The 18,892-nt window shown below is 44.4% G+C and overlaps 1 protein-coding gene across 1 annotated transcript in view; it reads left to right on the top strand.

The window, feature by feature from the left end:
• Window positions 1-2,087: 2,087 nt before the first annotated feature.
• Window positions 2,088-18,892, top strand: part of MINDY4B (MINDY family member 4B) — a 33,876-nt gene continuing 17,071 nt past the window's right edge. The window contains exons 1-7 of the mRNA XM_044383562.2: window positions 2,088-2,194; window positions 2,424-2,451; window positions 4,104-4,271; window positions 11,159-11,278; window positions 12,020-12,111; window positions 14,879-15,044; window positions 15,601-15,666. Of these exons, the coding sequence (XP_044239497.2) occupies window positions 2,088-2,194; window positions 2,424-2,451; window positions 4,104-4,271; window positions 11,159-11,278; window positions 12,020-12,111; window positions 14,879-15,044; window positions 15,601-15,666 (747 nt within the window). The remainder of the gene's footprint in view (window positions 2,195-2,423; window positions 2,452-4,103; window positions 4,272-11,158; window positions 11,279-12,019; window positions 12,112-14,878; window positions 15,045-15,600; window positions 15,667-18,892) is intronic.

The following is an 18,892-nucleotide window of genomic DNA, read 5'->3' on the forward strand; positions in this document are numbered from 1 at the left end:
TCAGGGATATGTGAAATTTAAGAAACAAGGCAGAGGATCATAGGGGAAGAGAGGAAAAAATGAGACAAGAAATCAGAGAGGGAGATAAACCATAAGAGACTCTTAATCATAGGAAACAAACTGAGGGCTGCTGGAGGGGAGGGGGGTAGACTAACTGGGTGATAGATATTGGGGAGGGTATGTGTTGTAATGAGCACTGGGTATTATAGAAGACTGATGAATCACAGACCTGTACCCCTGAAACAAATAAAATATTATATGTTAATTAATTGAATTTAAATTTTTAAAAAGGTTAAAAAAAAGACAAAAGCTTTCTTAGCTACTCTCCTTTCTTGGTTTGGGGTTGTTAAACAATTTAAATGGCAGATGCAGAATTTATTCTTTAACATGACTTTCTAAATAGGGAAATCCAAGACATTTCTCATCATTATATTATTTGAGAGCAAGGATCACATAATTTATTTTTTTCTATACTGGGAGTGCCCAATAAATATTAACGACTGATGCCACTATTAAAACTATAAAATTATAAAGCAGGGGACAGTAAGGATTTAAAAAAAGGATTTATGGTTAGAGAAGGGAAATAAGAAAGGAATTATTTGTGCCTCTTACGTTTACAATAAAAATATGAAATCTGATGGAAGTTTATGGAACTTGTGAATATGAAATGGTTCTACAACCACCAAAAGTTCATTTAAGAAACTGGAGGTAGAGAAGTCCAAAGCAACCATGGACACCTAAATCCACCTATGGTCTATTTAGTGACTTGCTGTGTTTCAGGGTCTCTGCCGTATTACGTATAACCAATCCCCCCAGCCCTGACCACGCTAGTCGTAAATCCAAATCACCTCTTTGCCTTGACCTCTCAGCATTCTCAGGATTTTACAAAACTCGTGATCAAAAATGTTCAAAGAGAAAAATGACCTCCAGAGGCTCAATTCTGATATTCAACCAAATCAGAAGAGACAAGAAAACTGTTACTGGTAGACAGTATTTGTTTTCGATAAACACTATTGTATTACTCAGGGTTCTCCAGAGAGAGAGAGAGAGGGAGAAAGAGAGAGAGAGAGATCTTTATTGTAAGGAATAGGCTCACATGATTGTGAAGGTTGATAAGTCTGAAATGTGCATGGCTCTTCTCTGGCTGGAGACTCAGAGAAGAGTTGCCGCTGCACTCTTGAGCCTGAGGGCTATTTACAGGCAGTGTCCTTCTTCCTCGGGACAGCTGAGTCTTTTCTCTTAAGGCCTTCAGCTGATTGGTTGAGGTCCAACCACATTTTGGAGTGTAATCCACTTTACTCAAAACCTACCATTCAAGTGTTAATCACATCTAAAAAAAAATTAAAAATACCTTTAGAACAACATCTAGATTGGTGTTTGACCAAAAACTGGGTTCCATGGCCTAACAAGAGGACACATAAAATTAACCATCCCAACACTGAATATTCGTTATTATGCTGGTGATTGCAGCTACATTTATTTCATTTAGCCAACAGGACATGACATAATTTTAGACCTCTCCCTGAAACAAATCAAACCAGTCCTTCTTCAAACTGTGTGCAAGATTTCTGTGTACTCAACTCTATGTCAAACATCTTCCTTGGCCTGCATATGATCCAACAGTAGTTGATACAGTTTTTAGATATCAACAGGATGGCTATTACCCCCCTCCCCCGACTTAGTATTTCTGTACCACAAGCACTTCCACAGAAGCATGGCAGCTGAAAGTACTATCATGTTCCACCAGGACGGTATCCTTCGTCAATTACATTATCCCAATTGCTTTGATACAGAGGAGTAATTGCAATCCTTTTGTTTATAAATCCGCGTCTTAGATTCAACATTCATGGCGTGTATACAGGGCACAACAATACAGAAAGTATTCCAGCTCTAATGAAAGTTGAATCATGATCTGATAGCGGGGCTTACAGAGAGCCCAGAGAAGCGACCGTGTGGTGTCATCTCCTCGCTGGTCAAAAGTCGGGGCGGCACTCCAGCTGGCCAGTGTCTCACTGCCCCACGGCCAGTCCTCTCTCTCCCAACCTAACAACTCCCTTCTTCAGTTCCCCACGTTCCTCCAAAGGACTATGCAAGTCTCAGACCAGGAACAGTGCTCCCGGGAGCTGGATTTGGAGGAGATAACCAGGAAAATTTCATTTCTTGACAAATGGCGGCAAATCTTTAGTTGTCACAGGTAAGATGTTCTTGTTTTCTCATTTCTCTAGAACCAGAGGGATTTCAGGTGTTGAAATAATCAGCTTTTACGCTCGCTACATGAGAAGTGTCCATTATAGGTTTACATTTAAGATGCTTCCGGTATAACCATTTGTGGAGAGAGACTTCCCTAGCAAGGTTGGGTTTGAGAAGGTTTGAGGGTTGAATAGAGTGAGTCTTTTACTTGATGTTTTCTCTTTCATTTCTAGGTTGGGAACCAATAATACCACTCTTCAGGTAATTACTTTTCCCAAAGCCAATGTGTTTTCCTCCAGCTGCTTCTTCAAGCAATCACATTAACGGCATAATCCGCACTTATTCTACGCACATAACGTCACTCAGGCACCCGGCATTTAACGTGTGAACACAGAAAACTAGAAAGCCCGTTGAAATATTTTCTTGTGCTTTCTTTTTCCATAAAAATCTCTTCCTACTTTTAAGTACTTTTCATCATTAAGAGCACCATATGGTTATTATTTTAGAAAAAAGTAATATTAGAATCTAGAGTTCTTACACTTGTGAAATAACACTAGATTCTGACATCCAAGTGCTTCAGCGTTCCTGAAGAAAAGTAATTTTGAAAGTAGCTATCATCTTTATTCAGCTTCGGAAAACCTGTTTTCCTTCATCATTTTCAAATAAGGCAAAGGTGACTGAATTCAGGTGTTACTAGGTATTTTAAAATCTGTTATACGATATAAGATGAAAGATGTGTTTTATCTTCTGTAACCTGAAAAGGTTACAAGGTAATGAACTTGGTATTGCGGATATTAATTCAATCTCTGAACAAACACAGCACAACATATGAAGGTGATTTTCCTGGCACTAATATATGATATGATCAAACAACTGAATTATTAATATTTTAACTGTAACGCTAAAGCATCTTCCTCCAAGTAACCTGACATCAAAAGCCTTATTTGTGCTAAAACTTTCGTAACCACAGTCTAAATTGGAATCAGGGAGATAATGCTTCCATTTTAGTCCTGGAAGTATTAAGTGGAAATAGCTACCATTTGGGAGAACAGAATATTCAAAAGATAAAACAATCTTTGAAAGGAAAAAAAAGAAGTGTCAAGTTACGCTTTATACAAGGTGAGGGAAACCCATCGCTACAAATGTAAAGATTTTCCATTTGACTTACGGAATGCATCATATCCCAACAGTAGTCTGCAATTTGGATGCTGTGTTTCTGAGATAAGAAAGCATCTTAGCCTCTAGGAATCCAGAAAACTAAGAAGGCAGTTTCCTTCATGTTTCGGCTACCGATAGGGCAGATTTGTTTCATGACATCAGTACAGAAGTTAAGTAAATTGGAAGAAGACTTGATGCTAACATATTTAAATGCCATAAGAATCAGTCAAACAAAGTAAAAATAGATTTTTTTTTTCTTAAAGGTAGGGGATGGATTTTTTAAAGAAAAAAATTATTACAGCTCACTTATTAGGAAGAAGGAATCTGAGAGATTTAAAAGGAGGTAACCTGACTTCATTCATTGGCCAGTTAACAACACAGGGAGGAATACCTCATATAGACTGGAAAGATTCATTGATTGTTTATAAAATGTTGTCTTGTCAAAACAAGAGACAGTGACATTTACATTCTTCTCTAAACATAATTTCAAGTCAAGGTCTTGATAGCATTAATTATGTTTCCATAGTTACATTTAACCTCTCCCAGTCACATAAAACTTAGGAGAAACCCCTTTGACACAGACCCTGGGATTTTTCTGCCTCTTTTATCGCTATTTATCACAATTTTCAGATGTCTGTAAAAGGGAGGCAATATTTTCTGAACACTGCTATTTCAGAGAGAAGGAGAGAAAAGGGGGAAACCAGGTCATCACCAGCTCTGTTTACTTTGTTTTTTGGTGGTGGCATTTTACACAGAATCATGAAGGCAACCATATACCTGCTGATGAAACAGAAGATGGAATGGGAATACGTCAGCCCAAAGGACAAGGACATTTGCCATCAAGTAGCCTTTGTTCTATCCCCAAACCCTCTATCATCTCTTCAAAATCAGGCGGCTTTCCTATCTCCCTAGCAATGGCCACGGTAAGTATAGCTTGTCAATTAAACATGAAAGGAAACGTAATCTTCCCCAAACAACAAGGCTGGGGAATCTTATCTGCTGTCACGTGAGAGTATTATTGAAGATAAGACTACAGATGGTTGTTATTGGTAAAAGGAGAATATAATTAAAATGACTTATTTATGGTATTTTTCAAGGACGCCGGTAATGTTACAGTCTTTTCCTCCCAAACTCAGAGAATCTCTCTATTCACTTCCTTGGTCTGCCAATTAACTCTGAGGGAGTGAGGGAGTTAAACTCAAATTAATCACTCGACAAGGTAAGATAGGGCAGGTGACGAGTGCTGCCAACAACAGCGCAGAAAGCCATGCGGCTGTGAGAGGAAGGGCCCTGTCCGTGTGCGGGCAGGAGGGGGGAGGCGGGGCACTGTTGCCAGGCCTGGTCCTTGGGCAAGAAGCTGATCTCAGGAAATGTTTTCTGGGGCTGCCAACCAACAAACAGATTTGAAAAGAACCCGACACTGAGGATTCCAGTGGCTCTGGAAACTCCTGGTCCCGGGGACCATTTGCTCCATTCCAAACTTGATTGCGGGGTTGAGAATAGGGCTGAAGCAGAGACCCAGCCAGGAGGTGAACTAGCAGCATCTCATTGGGTCAAACAGGCCAGGGCTGGAGCCAATGCCTTGGCCACGGTCCCGAAGGCCCAGCTGTCGAGGTCCTCACATGGGACATCAGCACGAATAGGGACCAAGCCCCCACGTTCTTTTTTATCACGAATGTCCTCACCAGCTTCATAGAGCAACTCTCTTTCCTGTCATATTTGCAGTACCAATGGCCTGGGAGGCCCACCGCTCTTTCTCATTATCACAAATCCTTCTGCCTCCATCCACCTTCCCTCTGTTGCTCAAAGGCCAGATGTCACCAGAAGATAGGTCAGCAGGGCTCTGCTGAGACGCTGCCCTTGCTCAGGGCCCTCACAGCCCCTGGATGGTGCCCTAACTCGTGTCTTATGGATCTAGTTAATGGCTCCCCTTTCAGGGAATGAAGACAGGCAATGAATGGGGGATCCTGTTCGAGTCTCCAGCCTCCGTGATTATTCTGCCGATGCTGTGCCACAGAACCGGAAGTTAGAGCAACTGCCTGTATTTTACTGGACAAGATATGTTTTTACAAACCATCTTTAATAAGAATGTATTCCCAGCTCTGTAATGAAATTCTATGGAGACCGTCATTTTAGAATTTATTCCTATCTGGAAATTAGACTACCTTTTCTATGAAAAAAGAGAAAGACCGTGGATCTATATCAGTATGTGCCCTTATATGCTTACAGAAATTCCAGAAGCCTTCACAGAATGTAGCAGTGGAGGGAAAGAGTGGGGTAGGAGACACAGGTGGGAGGGAGTCTTCTCTGAGCGTACCTTTTTGTACTCTCTGGATTTGGAACCATGTGAATGTGCAATCTATTTTTAAAAACACACAGAAATTTTAAAAACAGAAGAAAAAAAAAAAGCATTCGCAGATGTTTCCAAAGTCTTCTAGTCTCTCTTTATATTGTGGAAGCAAGAGAGCCTGGGTCTGAATTCCCCCACTTATCTATAAACACAAATGTGGTGTGATTGCAGACCTCCCCCATGACTTTTCCAAGGTAATTCTCTCCCTTTGGAAAAGCCTGCGGGACAAAAGAATCAGACCACTCTAGCCTGAACAGGAGTTGATGGAGTATTAAGGAAGTCCCAGAAGTGGAGATAATTGATTTTTTTCTTGGAAAAAAAAATGAATTTGGACTTATTCCCATTACGTGGGCCAGATGATAGTGTGTCCTTTAAATAGCAATAGCATTAATTAAACACACCCTGGGATTTCGAGATGCTGAGCCTTGGGATTCTGAATACGTGTGTGCCAGGGAGGTGGTTTGGAAGCTTGACCAATTCTAATCGACATTTCGGCAGTGTAGCCACCTGGCAAATTATCAGAGCTATTGAATCCTAATACTCACTTGAGAGCGCCTTTTGTTGTCATTCTGCCATTCTCTTTTCCCTCCTCCATTTGGGGTTGTGATGCCTGGGATTTCCTGACTTTGGCACGCACTCTTTGCTGGGAATCCGCTGAGAAAGGAGGGGGTGAACCTTCTCTCTCCCCAGCACTCCTGTTTCTCAACTTTTGTTGACCATTTCCACTACGACAGCCTTCTTCCTTCCCCCAACCGAACATCTTACAGCGCATGAGGTATAATGACTGATGGTCAAGGCTGCAGGCCCACGTCAGATTGTAGAGAAGGTGAACATCCCTCTCTGTGCTCTTCCGCCGGCACCTCTCCGCCCCTCCCCCCCAAAACTGCCTGCCTCCCTCCAGGGCACTTTCCCATCCTCCTCCACAACCAGGCCCTTCTCCAGAACCCAGCCTGGAACACACTCCTGTAGCCTCTTTGATCAGCAGCCAATAAACCAGCCCCTGGTGTGTTTGCAATACCACCCAGCAGGATCATATTAAAAATGTAACACTGGGAGATCAAAATATTCTGGCAGAGCCCCAGATGAATGAAGCTTCCGTGGAGGGCAACAGGCAAGGGGGTGGCTTTTTGGAAGTGGGAAGCACAGCCCGGTGCCCCAGCATAAGGTCTGCTCAATAGATGGACCTTAGTGGATGTCTGCCTAATTAATTCACTGTTCTGGTCAATTCCCCAGAGAGGCATCTCAGTATGGGGCAGCGAGCATCATCCATGTGCCCCTCAGATGCGCTCTCTACTCTTCTCCACCCTGCTTTCTCCCAAAACTGACCTGGAGGGACTCCATCAACAGGCTCCCTCCTCCTCTGGCTTCCTATTAGCCCCAGAGGGAGCCTGGAGGCAGGAAAGGGAGAGAAGTCAGGCTCTGTGTAGCCAGCTGAATCCCTCTTCTCTTCCAGCAGTTCTCTCCCCGGGACTTTCTCCTTCCTGGTTCAGGTCACTCTCCCCTCTTCTACCATTCAGGTCTAGGGGAGATAGTGTTGCTAGCTGCATTAGTCTGCATTAGCCACTGTGGTTGCCCCACATGCAGCCCATATCTTTGTAGATAGTCCCTGTCTTAAAACTTTCCTCAAGTTAGTTATCCTGACTTAAGCGCGCCATCTGTTTCCTGCTGGGACTCTTACTGGTACTTGCATTGGGGTCCTGGAGCTGCCATTTACAAAATACCTGACCTTGGGCATACACGTAACTGCTCTGCACCCCAACTCTTTTAATTGTAAAATGAAAGGGCCAAATTAGATTTTTTTTTTTTAATTCAGCAAATGATTATTGCAAACCTGTTCTGTACCGCTCTCTGCACCAGATGCTGAGGAATCGTGGTGAACGTGATCAAGCCAAGAGTCTACCACTCTAGTTGACAGGCTAGGAGAAAAATGTTTCTTAGGACTCACTAATTCTAAAATCTCTGATTCCATGATGAGCTGGTAATTTCTAAGGCAAGAAAAGATTTAGAGAAGAAGCTTCAAAAAGAGTTATTCTGCCTCATGTTGGGGGTGGGGGCAAGTGTGGAGATGCTCCCAATTGGACAGGCAAGGTGGTCACAGGGATAACCTAAGCCCAGGGACCAGACACAAGGCAGTCAGGGCAAGGAAACTGCATGTGTCTGGAAGAATGATCCAGGACCTCCGTGTTCTTCTGTGTGAGTGTGTGAACATGTGTGTGTGTGTGAGTGTGCACGTGAGTGTGAGCGCATGTGTGTGTCTGTGTGCGTGTGAGCTAATGATCATCATCATTATCATCGTAGCAATCAGGAAAGAGATGTATTCATTACCAATCCTTGAAAACTAACAAAGTGAAAAGAGAAAAACTATAAACTGTGCCTGATTGTGTTAAATAATAATGATCATTAGAGTCATTTATTAGGACCACTTACCATTTGTGTCTAATTACCAGGCAGCACGATGACAGATGCCTATCATTGAATATACCAGGCTAATCTTGTGATAAGTTATATTTGATATGGAAGGAAATGCTGTATAGGTAAGATGAGTCACCTTTACTGTCATGCGGACGGGTGGCCTGAGCGGCCTGCAGCTCCTGTTCGAGGCCTGCCCCGGGTGTATCTGGACAGGGACGCTCCCTAAGGTGGAAGTGACAGAAACAAGGGTTTGGTTTGGCTTGCAGAGGTTTAGTAATTGAATTTGAATTCTAAGACTTCTTAGTGTCAACAGTCTTAATCTCTCACATTTAGCCACGGCTTTCCCTCCCCTCCTCCTGCCAGCCTCTCCTCTTTTCTCATCGTGGGGGGACTTTCTTCCCTGTAGCGGTCCGCGGAGACAGGCTGTGTGTGCACAAGGGTAGGAACACCCTGCATTTACTCAGCGCTCACAGTGGTTCCTAAGGCCCTTGTCCATACGTCTTTCCTTTCGATAATAGCCACGACGTGGACCGAGCAAGAGTTATTTACATTTCAGGATAAGCAAATAAAATCTTAGCAAGGAAGGGCAGTCTGTCCAAGTACACGTGGTCAGCGCGGGGCAAAACTGGGCTTCTCAAGCCTGGAGCAGAAAGGGCTCCGTCCTTCTTCTGTGTTGTGCTACCCTGATGTCAGGGAAACACTTGGATCATTTTCAGTCCTCTCCTGGGGATGTCCTGGGTTGGTGGCTCATTGGCCATGGGACACACCCAGTCTGTGTCTTCCAAGAGCAGTTTCTATGCCCTTCAGCCCCCTCTCCTTGACTTGCTGTTGCCCTGAGACACCAAACAAATTATTTTTCTTCAAGTGCACTCCTGGGCCCTTGCTCACGCTGGGCTGCACCTGCCTCTATTCCTTTGTAGAGGCAATCTTTTATTTTGACGGCGGGAGCAGAGATGGCCAGGAATAGACTCCAGCCCCAGAACTGGACCCTGGTCCGGCAAGGGAAGACCATTCCAGATGCAGACTTCTCTGCATCTGTACTTCTTAGAAACCGTTAGGCTCCGGATCTAATGGCTGCATGTTCCTTTTGTCCACACCCTTCAGCTGGCTTTGAATGCGTGAATGTGGTATTCAAGGCTTCCAAGGTCAGCCCCGAGGTACTTTCCAGTCTCAACTTCCACAGACTTCCTGCCCCAAGGTTCTGGAACACACACATACCTGCACACACATGCGCATACCACAGAGTCTCCCGGTTCCACTGAACCACTCCCTGTCCCTGGATGCTCTGGGTACTCTGTGTGTGCATGCGTGTGTTTGCAGCTCTCTGTCTAGCCTCCCCTCCATTATAGGCAATAGGGCATTGTCTGGTCTGTCCCAAAGTGTGGGATATGTGTGCTTTTAGGGCTACGTCATTAGGTAACATATTAAATAGACTGGGTCACCTCGTGGACAGGTTAGCTCCTTTTTCACTCCAGCACAGCCCAGAGAAAGACGCTGTAAGGGGTACACACGTTGACACCTCTTCAACACTTGCTATTTCCTCTTTTAATTAAAAAGAATGTGAGCTCAGGCAGAGCTTTTGCATGCAACAGTTTCTAGCATAAGTCAATAACACTGTTTTATGTCCATTATTTTTTTTCCATATGGCAAGTGATTTTGACTCCCACTTAAAGACGTGATATGAAGTGTCCTTATTAAATAGATATTTTCTAAGTTATAAAAGAGTAGCTCAAGCTAATGAAAAATATAAATTCAATAATGATTGGCATGCAAAAAGGATAGCAATCATAGGATGACACCTACTTAAAACAGGGGAGGCAGAGCAGTGAGGTTGGAATGGACGTAAAGCCCAGCTGTTTCTACCAGCTGGTGACTTAGTCAAATACCTCTCGGTGAAAGGGGGATAATAAGAGTACCTACCTCAAAGAATTAAATTAACATAACGACCATAAAGCACTTAGGCCAGTGCCTGGAGCATAGAAAATGCCCAATAAATCCTAGATACCATTTGCCAGCCTAGTTCAAATGCCACCTCTTCCAGGAAGCCTTTTTGAGTGTTTAAGTCAAAAGTTCTCCTTCCTCTGTTCTCTCAAGCTACTTTGTACTTACAGAACTTCACACATTCTATCTTGCACATAGTTGTGGGGTATTAGACTTTTTACATATCTATATCCTACATAGGACCGAGCACATGCTAACCAAGGAATATGTCCGTGATTATGAATGCATTCCTTTTTTTTTTTTTTTCCATGTGTTTGGTTTATAAAGGCTTATTTTTTCTGGGAAGCTCTAGAAGACCCTCTCCAATCTCAACATGCTACAGAGTATCCAGGAAAACCTTAAAGATTCTGGGGCAAGAGAACAGAGAATGCTTGTTTAGTATCATTGAAATCAGTATTGTACTCAAGCTAGAAATGCAGAGTCCTCTGTTTCCTGTTCCTAGAGCAAGAGAGAAAGACTCAAAGATGGGAGAGGTAGGGGCTGCAGAGTCATGGATATAGATAGTGACAAGAGGCATAGAGGCAGAGCAGCAGCCCGGGGTGGACTGTAAGGTGTAAAGGAGAGATGGCTGGCAGTGGAAGGTGAGACAGACACAAGGGACAAACATCAGATGGGGACAACAGGGTGCAAAGTTGACACACTGAGCCTCTAGGATGAAATAGTCTAAGGACGCCTGGGTGGCTCAGTCGGTTAAGCATCCGACTTCAGCTCAGGTCACGATCTCAAGGTCCTGGCATCGAGTCCCACATCGGGCTCCCCACCCAGCATGGAGTCTGCTTTTCCCTTTCCCTCTGCTCCTCCCCCTGCTTGTTCTCTCTCCTCTCTCAAATATTTAGAATATTTAAAAAAAGAGTCGACGTGAACCTGGTGTGACTCTTTTGCACAAGACTCTACAGTTAAAATAGGGGAATAAGGTAAAATGTAAACCAGAATGGTGGAAGGGGACAGGCCTCCCTCCACAAGACCCCCTTACTTAAGGCTGTTTGATGAACAATGTGTCTAAGAAGAATTATCTTCATTTGAATCCTTTATTTCCCCTCTTCTCAGAAGTTACGGCAAAGCCTCTTTGGAAATGCCATTCATGTCTTCAGCTACGACTGGAAAAAGGCCTATTTCAGGTTTCATGATCCTTTTTCTGACCTGGCTTTTGCTTTGGAAGTAGGAAAGGTAATGTAGGCAAAAAATTGTAAATATCCTAATCCCATATTCCCTATCCATATGTCCTTCCATTCTCATCCATAAGAATGTATGTTTTCATTTATAACCATTTGTAGAAGCATATTTCATGCAATTTAAAATTTAACCTTAAATGATAAGAGGCTGTTTAAAATTATAACTCACTGTCAGGATTGTGGCAAAGTCTCAACCTCCTTCCCTCCACCCACCCCCCCCATACACTCTGCCCTCCCCAGTTCTAGTTTTACTGGCTCTTCTTTCTTAAGTTCTAAGTATCCCTGAGGATGTGAGGGCAGGAGGAGATCCAGGAGCTTCTTTCTGGCTTGTTTAAAATCTCAGTAGTTCATGACATCAATTACCAGTCATACAGAATTTCAAGGACTAGCCAACAAGTTCCTTACATCCTCTATATCTGAAAGCTGGACAGGAAGCAGGAGCGTGGTGGAGGAGGACACATGTCCCCAGGCGCCAGTCTACAGGGCTCCACAAAGAAGGTGGTCATTGCAGATTCTGGCCCAGCCATGACATTTGACCACAGCCCACATACATACTACACTGTCTCTTTGCTAAGCTGAGGGATGCCATATACCAGGAGGGAAAGGGCTGCACAGAATAGACAGCACCCATTTCCAAGAGTTCTCCTTTGTCCTGTTGGCCCCAGGAGGTTCCAGTACTGTTGTAAAGCCCTGTTCCCAGCCTTCACATGCCTCACTATTCCTCTTCCCATTTCAGGGCGGTGCCCGAAGCATTCAGATGGCTGTACAAGGATCCATCATCAAATACTTGCTGTTTACAAGGAAGGGAAAAGACTGTAACTTTCACAGGTAAGAGGCCTAGAACTACTTGAGAGAATTACCCATTTCATGAAAACCTTTATGTGCCAAATAGTCGCTATGGAAAATCTCCTGGGTGGCCTCGGGAAGGGGCCTTGCCTCACGAGACCAAAATGGCTCTGGTTCTCCCGGAGGGACTGGATTTTGTGGCTGGGGAGGACTCTCCTGGAGCCACTCTCAATGGTTGCAGGAATAACGCTGACGGTTTTTATGTTCCACTGCAGACCATCCTGTCAGGTAAAATGATGTACCTGGTCTCAGGTGGGCCTACTTGACAATATTTGAAGGGAAGCCCCAAACTAACAGTTTCAAGGAGGAACAAAAGGGCTGCTTTGAAAAAAAAAAAAAACCCTTGATAAATGAAGGATTAATTTTCCTATTCAACCAGGCTGATAAAGTACAGTGTTTGGTAGTTCCCTCTTTACAAAAATCAGTTCAAATGACTTTGCTTAGAAGTCAACAAACCCCTATCATGTACAAAGCTCTATGCTTGGTATAAGAATAAACAAGTAAAAGGTATATATCTGCCCTCAGCAGGATAAGCCATCCCTCAAAACCAGAACTAAATGTATAATTCATTCTAAGATCATGAATTGCCAGTTTCCTGAGAAGCAGAGCCAGAGGTGGGAATTCTTCTACAAGTGATTTATGAAGGAAATGCCCTGTTGGAGAGGAAAAAAAATTCTTTTACCCTTCTAGCTTCTTTGGCTGGTCTAATAATTAACCTGGCATAAGACAGATTAACAGGAGAAAAACAAACACAAGTTTAATAACATGTATATATCCTGTATACACGGGAGAGACCCAGGAAAATTGAGTAACTCCCCAGAATAGCCAAAGGCATCACCTTAAATACCATCTCTAGCTAAAGACCAAAGACGACGTTGGGGGTGGAGAGTCCGTTATGGGAGGTTACCAGGAAAAGCACAGTAAACAAGGGTCAGGTTGCTATGTAGATTTACATCGGTGCATTCTCTACTGAAAGAGGAGTTTCTAGAGATTTAGAGCTATCCCCCTCCTCCAGTGAGGGAGATAATCTTACAAATGGAGATTTCCCTTAAAATGTCTTATACAAAAGGCTAGCTTCTGAGTTTTCAGAACTTCTCTTGAGTCTGTAGTTGTTTTTTTTTTTTTTAAATAATCAGCTTAAAATAATCAGCATGCCAAAGACATATATGTTGGGTGGCAAGACTCGCTCCCCTTCAGCCCTCAGGAGGAACCTGTGGGAGCAAGGGAAGCAGAATAGGGAAGGAGAAGTGGAAGAACGTGGTCTCCAGCGATATCCAGCCTCAGTCTGATCCCATGGGAGCTCTGCAACCGCAGTCGCCCCATCATCAAAGAAGGAAATGGGGCCTTTGTGCTTCCTACACAGTCAGCCATTGGCTTTGAGCCATCCCTCAAAAGGCAGACATAACTCTTAATCACTCCCGGGCAAGGTGGCTCCAACTCTGCGAAGAAAGTTGAAAAGTAGGAGCCACTAGTAGCAGTCCCCCAAAGCAGCTGGGGGAGGTGTCCACCAACTAAGTAAAAGGGACATCTGGGAACCTAGATGAAACACATTTTGCTACTCACATGAAGCATTTAGCACAGGACCTGGCATGTAGCAAAGACTAAATACGTGGTAATGAGGAACCACTCTCATAGACCTGCTCCGCAAAGACTTCCTGAACCTTCTCGGTCACAAGTCCTGTCTCTTTCTTCTGTACTGTCAGAGCACTGTGTTTTATTCTCATCCACCTCCTCAGACTAGGGTTTTGGAGTATGAAACTCCTTGTTGCTCGTTTCTGTATCGCCACAGGGCTAGAAGGATGATAGATATCATGGCTGAGCTCATTCACGAACCCCTATCATATGTTTCCCCAACAGTTGTCAGTGTTAAATATTTAGGAAACCAGCCTCGTAAAGGTCTACCCCATAAAGACTGGCTCCCATTTCCTGGGAAATCCTGACAGCCTGGGATGACTCCCTAGAGTATGATGGCGAAGAGCAGGGAGGCAGGAGCCATGCTGCCTGATTTCAGGTCACTGCTCTACCACCTTCAAGGTGAATGACCAGGGGCCAATTACTCAACCTCTCTTTCTTTCTTCCTCCCTAAAATGCCAGGAACAGTAGTATCTACTTCACAAGGTTGAAGTGAGTATGAAATGAGGTGACATGTATGAAGTGCTTAGAACAACCCTGGGGACAGTGAGTGCCAGGTGAGCGTAAGCTACAAGTCAGTGAAGGTAACATGAGGTGGCCTCCAGAAAGGCATAGGACAGACACGATCAGGCAGGACACACAAGACTAGCACATTAAAGGTGCACCAGGGAATGAGCAAAGGCGTGGAGGTGGAATGTAGAAAGTACGTACAGGGCACTGGGCCATGTGGGCCAGCGGGTTTGCAAAATAACACCGGGAGATAACACTGCAAGGATTGTTTGGGGTCACACTCGCGAAGGGCTCGTTATTGGGTTAAAAAGTTTGGATCGGTCTCTGCCGGAGTTCAGGAGAGAGGACAGGAGGTGGGAACTCAAGAGGGGTGATGACTCACAAGGTGGCATTGGCTAAGATCACCAAGAAAAATCATATGTGAGGATGCCAGTTCCTGTGACAGAGTGAAGACAGGCCCTCCGTGACATTCTCATGGGGTAGGTTGAAGAAGGAACCAAACAGACCCTCCTGGTGTTCAGAAGAGGACTTCAAGGTGGAGGTACCTCGCGTTCAGCTCGGTGACTGTTCATACCACTGTTTTCCTCCCCGACCTCCTGCATTGTAGTTTACGTGCGATAAGCAAACGGGAGCAGGAGCAGGGCCTGGCTGCCGCCCTGGCGGGCATCCTGTGGGCTGCAGGGGCTGCCGAGAAGGCCACCGTCTGTCTTGTCACTGAGGACACTTACGTCACCTCGACTCCTGACTACTCGCGAGATGATTTCACTGAGCGGGTGAGTGCGCCTCCACCCGTCCTGCCAGATAAAGGGCCGACGAAGCCTAAGAGTGTACTAGACTCAATGCGGAAATGAAGGTGAGGCCCCATCGACGCTCCTGGAAGTGTCCAATGTGGCCAAAGGTGTCTTCCAAAGAGAAGGACCAAGGGTTGTAAGTGACCCAGGCAGCCTAAGGGGAGAATCCTGCTGTGAATTTTCCTTCCAGAATTCACCATGATCAAGAATATCCCATACCTGAAATCATTACTGATTTTCCATATCCACTGTCTTAAACATTGCTGAGTTCTACCTATTAGGAAAAAAATATGGTTACGGTCTTATGGCACAAGATATCATACTGGCTTAAAACTAAGGAACGGACAAGTGAGGCCAGGCCATCCGCTCTCACTATGCGTGTTTTACACGGCCTCATGTAAGATAACATGTCAGGTTTTAGCAATGTGATTTTGCAATGAAACAAAAAGCCCCCTTGAGGAAATAACAGTAAGTTGACATCTTATAGATGTAGCTTTCATCTTCCTTTTCATTTTTATCTTCTATTCCTGATTTATAGCTCCAGCTGTTTGAACTTTTAGAGAAAGAAGCCACTGAGAGATTCATCTATGATCATTTACAATGTGTAAGTGTTTAAGTGTTGAGATAATTCCTTTATGTTGAACTGATCTTACAGGAATCTTCTTTCTTTTACAAAGTGTATTTCTAATGATGCTTATTAAGAAAACCAGGTCATTTTGAAAGCGAAGAAAGGGCCAAATGAGAGAAAGAGAAGCCCGCCTCTCCCTCCCCACAACCTAAAAAGAGGCCAGCTCACACACAGGCCGCTCACAATTGCCTCTTTGTCCCTGGCTAATCAAACCCAGAGAATAATACTATAGAGGGCATATGCCAAGATTTCTTTTGCGGGAAGAGAATATGTCAAAGCAGTCTTGCCTCATCTAATGGATAAAACACAAAAAACGCTCGACAACGAAGGCTGTAGTCTAAATTGCCAAAATGACTCCAAGGAAATGACTTCGGGTCTGAAAAAGGTGGCCCCATTTCACCTGTTCTACCAGCACCTTCCACATAGTGTCCTTCTGGCAATGGTTCTTGCCCACCTCCTAGGACAGGATAGTGTTGGTAGAAAATCTAAGGTGCTCTTTTAAGATTCCTCTGCAGGGAAAGGAATGAATGCTGATCTTCTAAAGAATCAGAACCCTGAGGAGTAAAAGACGACAATTAGCAGGGTTACCATGAAGCCATACAACTGCGGATTATACAGAAAGGGGAAATGTGTTCCATGAAACTCACTGCTCCGCTCCTTCTGAAGGCTATAAAGGCAGAAAACTTGGGCATGAGTTCTCAGCCACACACTGGCCATACGATCTTGATTAAACTGGTTACCCCAGGCCTATCTCCCCAACCATCTCATAGGTCTGTGTGGCAGGCAGAAGAAAGTCCCCTCCAACCCCCAGCACAAAGATGTCCATACCCTATGCCCTGGAACCTGTGAATTAAGGTTGCTAATCAGGTAAGACTCTTTTTTCTTTTTTAAAAATTTGTATTATTTAAGTATAGGTGACATACCATGTTACCTTGGCTTCAATAATTCTGTACATTACACAACGCTTTAAATAGGGTGAGTACTCTGGATTATCCAGGTGGGCCCAACATAATCACAAGGGTCCTGAAATGTGGAAGAAGAAGACAGAAGAGGAAGTCAGAGGGTGTGATGGGAGAAAAGTGCCACCTGACACTTCTGGCTTTGAAGATGGAAGTGGGGGGCAGGGCTACTAGAAGCTGTAAAAGATAGGGAAACAGTTTCTCCCCCAGAGCCACTAGCAGGCCAGACTTCAGACCGCGAGAACTGTAGGATAATAAAATTTATGTTGTATTTTGTTTTGTTAAGTGTTTAATTTTAATTCCAGCATAGTTAACATATAGTGTTATATGGGTTTCAAAATTTGTATTATTTAAGCTACTAAATTTATGGTTATTTGTGACAGCCTCAATATAAAACTAAGAAAACCTGTATGATAGATTTTAAGTACCTGACATGAAATATTAAGTTAGAAGCCTGCTTAGGGACTCTTTGTTGTGGGCAGGAGAGGTTTAATGGGGTGACACAGACAGAGAGGACCGTAGAAGAAACGAGCCTTCCAGCAAAGAGAGGCAAACCCCTTTCTCTTTGTGTTCTATCTGCTCAACTCAGACCTGGGGTAGTCTGATCCACTAGGAAGGACCCCCACATCTGCAAGGGCTTCCTCAGTGTAGCCAGAGTTGAGAATCAGAGGACCAGAGCTGCAACGATACACACTAAAGACTAAGAGTCAGGCTGGGATGAGTAACACAGGCCTGAAGCAGAGCAGACCATGTGGTGTGGGTGGGCATGGCACAGGGGCTCCCCGGGTCAGACAGACCCATGCTAACTGTCACCACAGCCACTCCGGGGCAGCGCTGGCACCATGCCTGATGCTCCCCTCAAAGGCACCCCGGACCAGGGACTGCCTGTTATGATGAACCCCCATCCCAGACCTTTACCAAAGCCCATTCAAGAGGCACCAGTCCTATGTCCCATTCCTGCGTCCCATATTGAGATGGAAATCTCAAGATAGAGGTCTGAGGGCTACATGTGGATAGCAAGACCCATTGTAATGGGCTGAATTTCATCCCCCAAGAAGATATGTTCAAATTATCATATGGTTTCTCTCATCTATGGAACATAAGAACTAGGAAGATCGGTAGGAGAAGAAAGGGATAAAGAAAGCGGGGGGTAATCAGAAGGGGGAATGAAGCATGAGAGACTATGGACTCTGAGAAACAAACTGAGGGCTTCAGAGGGGAGGGGAGTGGGGGAATGGGATAGGCTGGTGATGGGTATTAAGGACGGCACGTATTGCATGGAGCACTGGGTGTTATACGCAACTAATGAATCATGGAAATTTACATAAAAACCCAGGGATGTACTGTATGGTGACTAACATAATATAATAAAAAATATAATAATAATAATAATAATAATAATAATAATAATAAAGGTATATTCAGGTCCTAACCCCCAGTGCCTGTGGAGGTGATCTTATTTGGAAAGGAGATCTTTGCAAATGTAATCAAGTTAAGAAAAAGGCATGCTGGATTAGGGTCGGCTCTACTCCAGTGACTGGTACCTTCAGAAGAAGAGGCCGAATTGGACACAGACACAGACATGCAGGAGAACACCATGTGATAACGCAGGCAGAGACTGGAGCGAGGCGGCCGACAAGACCCCGCACTCCAGGGCTTGCCAGCAGCCATCCGAAGCTACAGGATACAGGAAGGAGCCTTCCCTATGGCCTTCAGCAAGAGCGTGGCCATGCTCTGACGCCTGGATTGCAGACATCTAGCCTCCAGAACTGCCAGAATAAACCCCTATCGTTTGAAGCATTCAGATTTCTGGCAATTTGTCACGGCAGTCCTGGGAAACAAATGCACCCATCCTACCTGATCTGCAGCATTACCCCGCACCGTGTTGCATCTTTAAAGATTTGACGCAGCAACTGTCAAAAACAATCAGGAGAGTCCACATAAAAACTTTTTATTTTTTAGCTTTTCCCCTCAAATCAGAAAATCTGGCTACACTAGCCCGGTCTTCTGGCATGTCCTCAAATTAGCTGACAGAGTTCAGCGACTCCCCTTGGACAAGGTGGGAGAGGCTGGATGATGCCACCTACCTGGTAAAAGGGCTTTGTAGATGGGATTAAGTTAAAGATCTTGAAATAGGGAGACTCTCCTGAGTTCTCCTGGTGGGCCCAATTATAAGAGGAGGCTTATAAGGGAAAGTGGATATCAGAAGAAAGAAAGAGGTGTGACGAGGGAAGCAGAGGGAG

The sequence above is a fragment of the Ursus arctos genome, unplaced genomic scaffold (assembly GCF_023065955.2).
Source record: "Ursus arctos isolate Adak ecotype North America unplaced genomic scaffold, UrsArc2.0 scaffold_20, whole genome shotgun sequence".
Classification (NCBI taxonomy): domain Eukaryota; kingdom Metazoa; phylum Chordata; class Mammalia; order Carnivora; family Ursidae; genus Ursus; species Ursus arctos.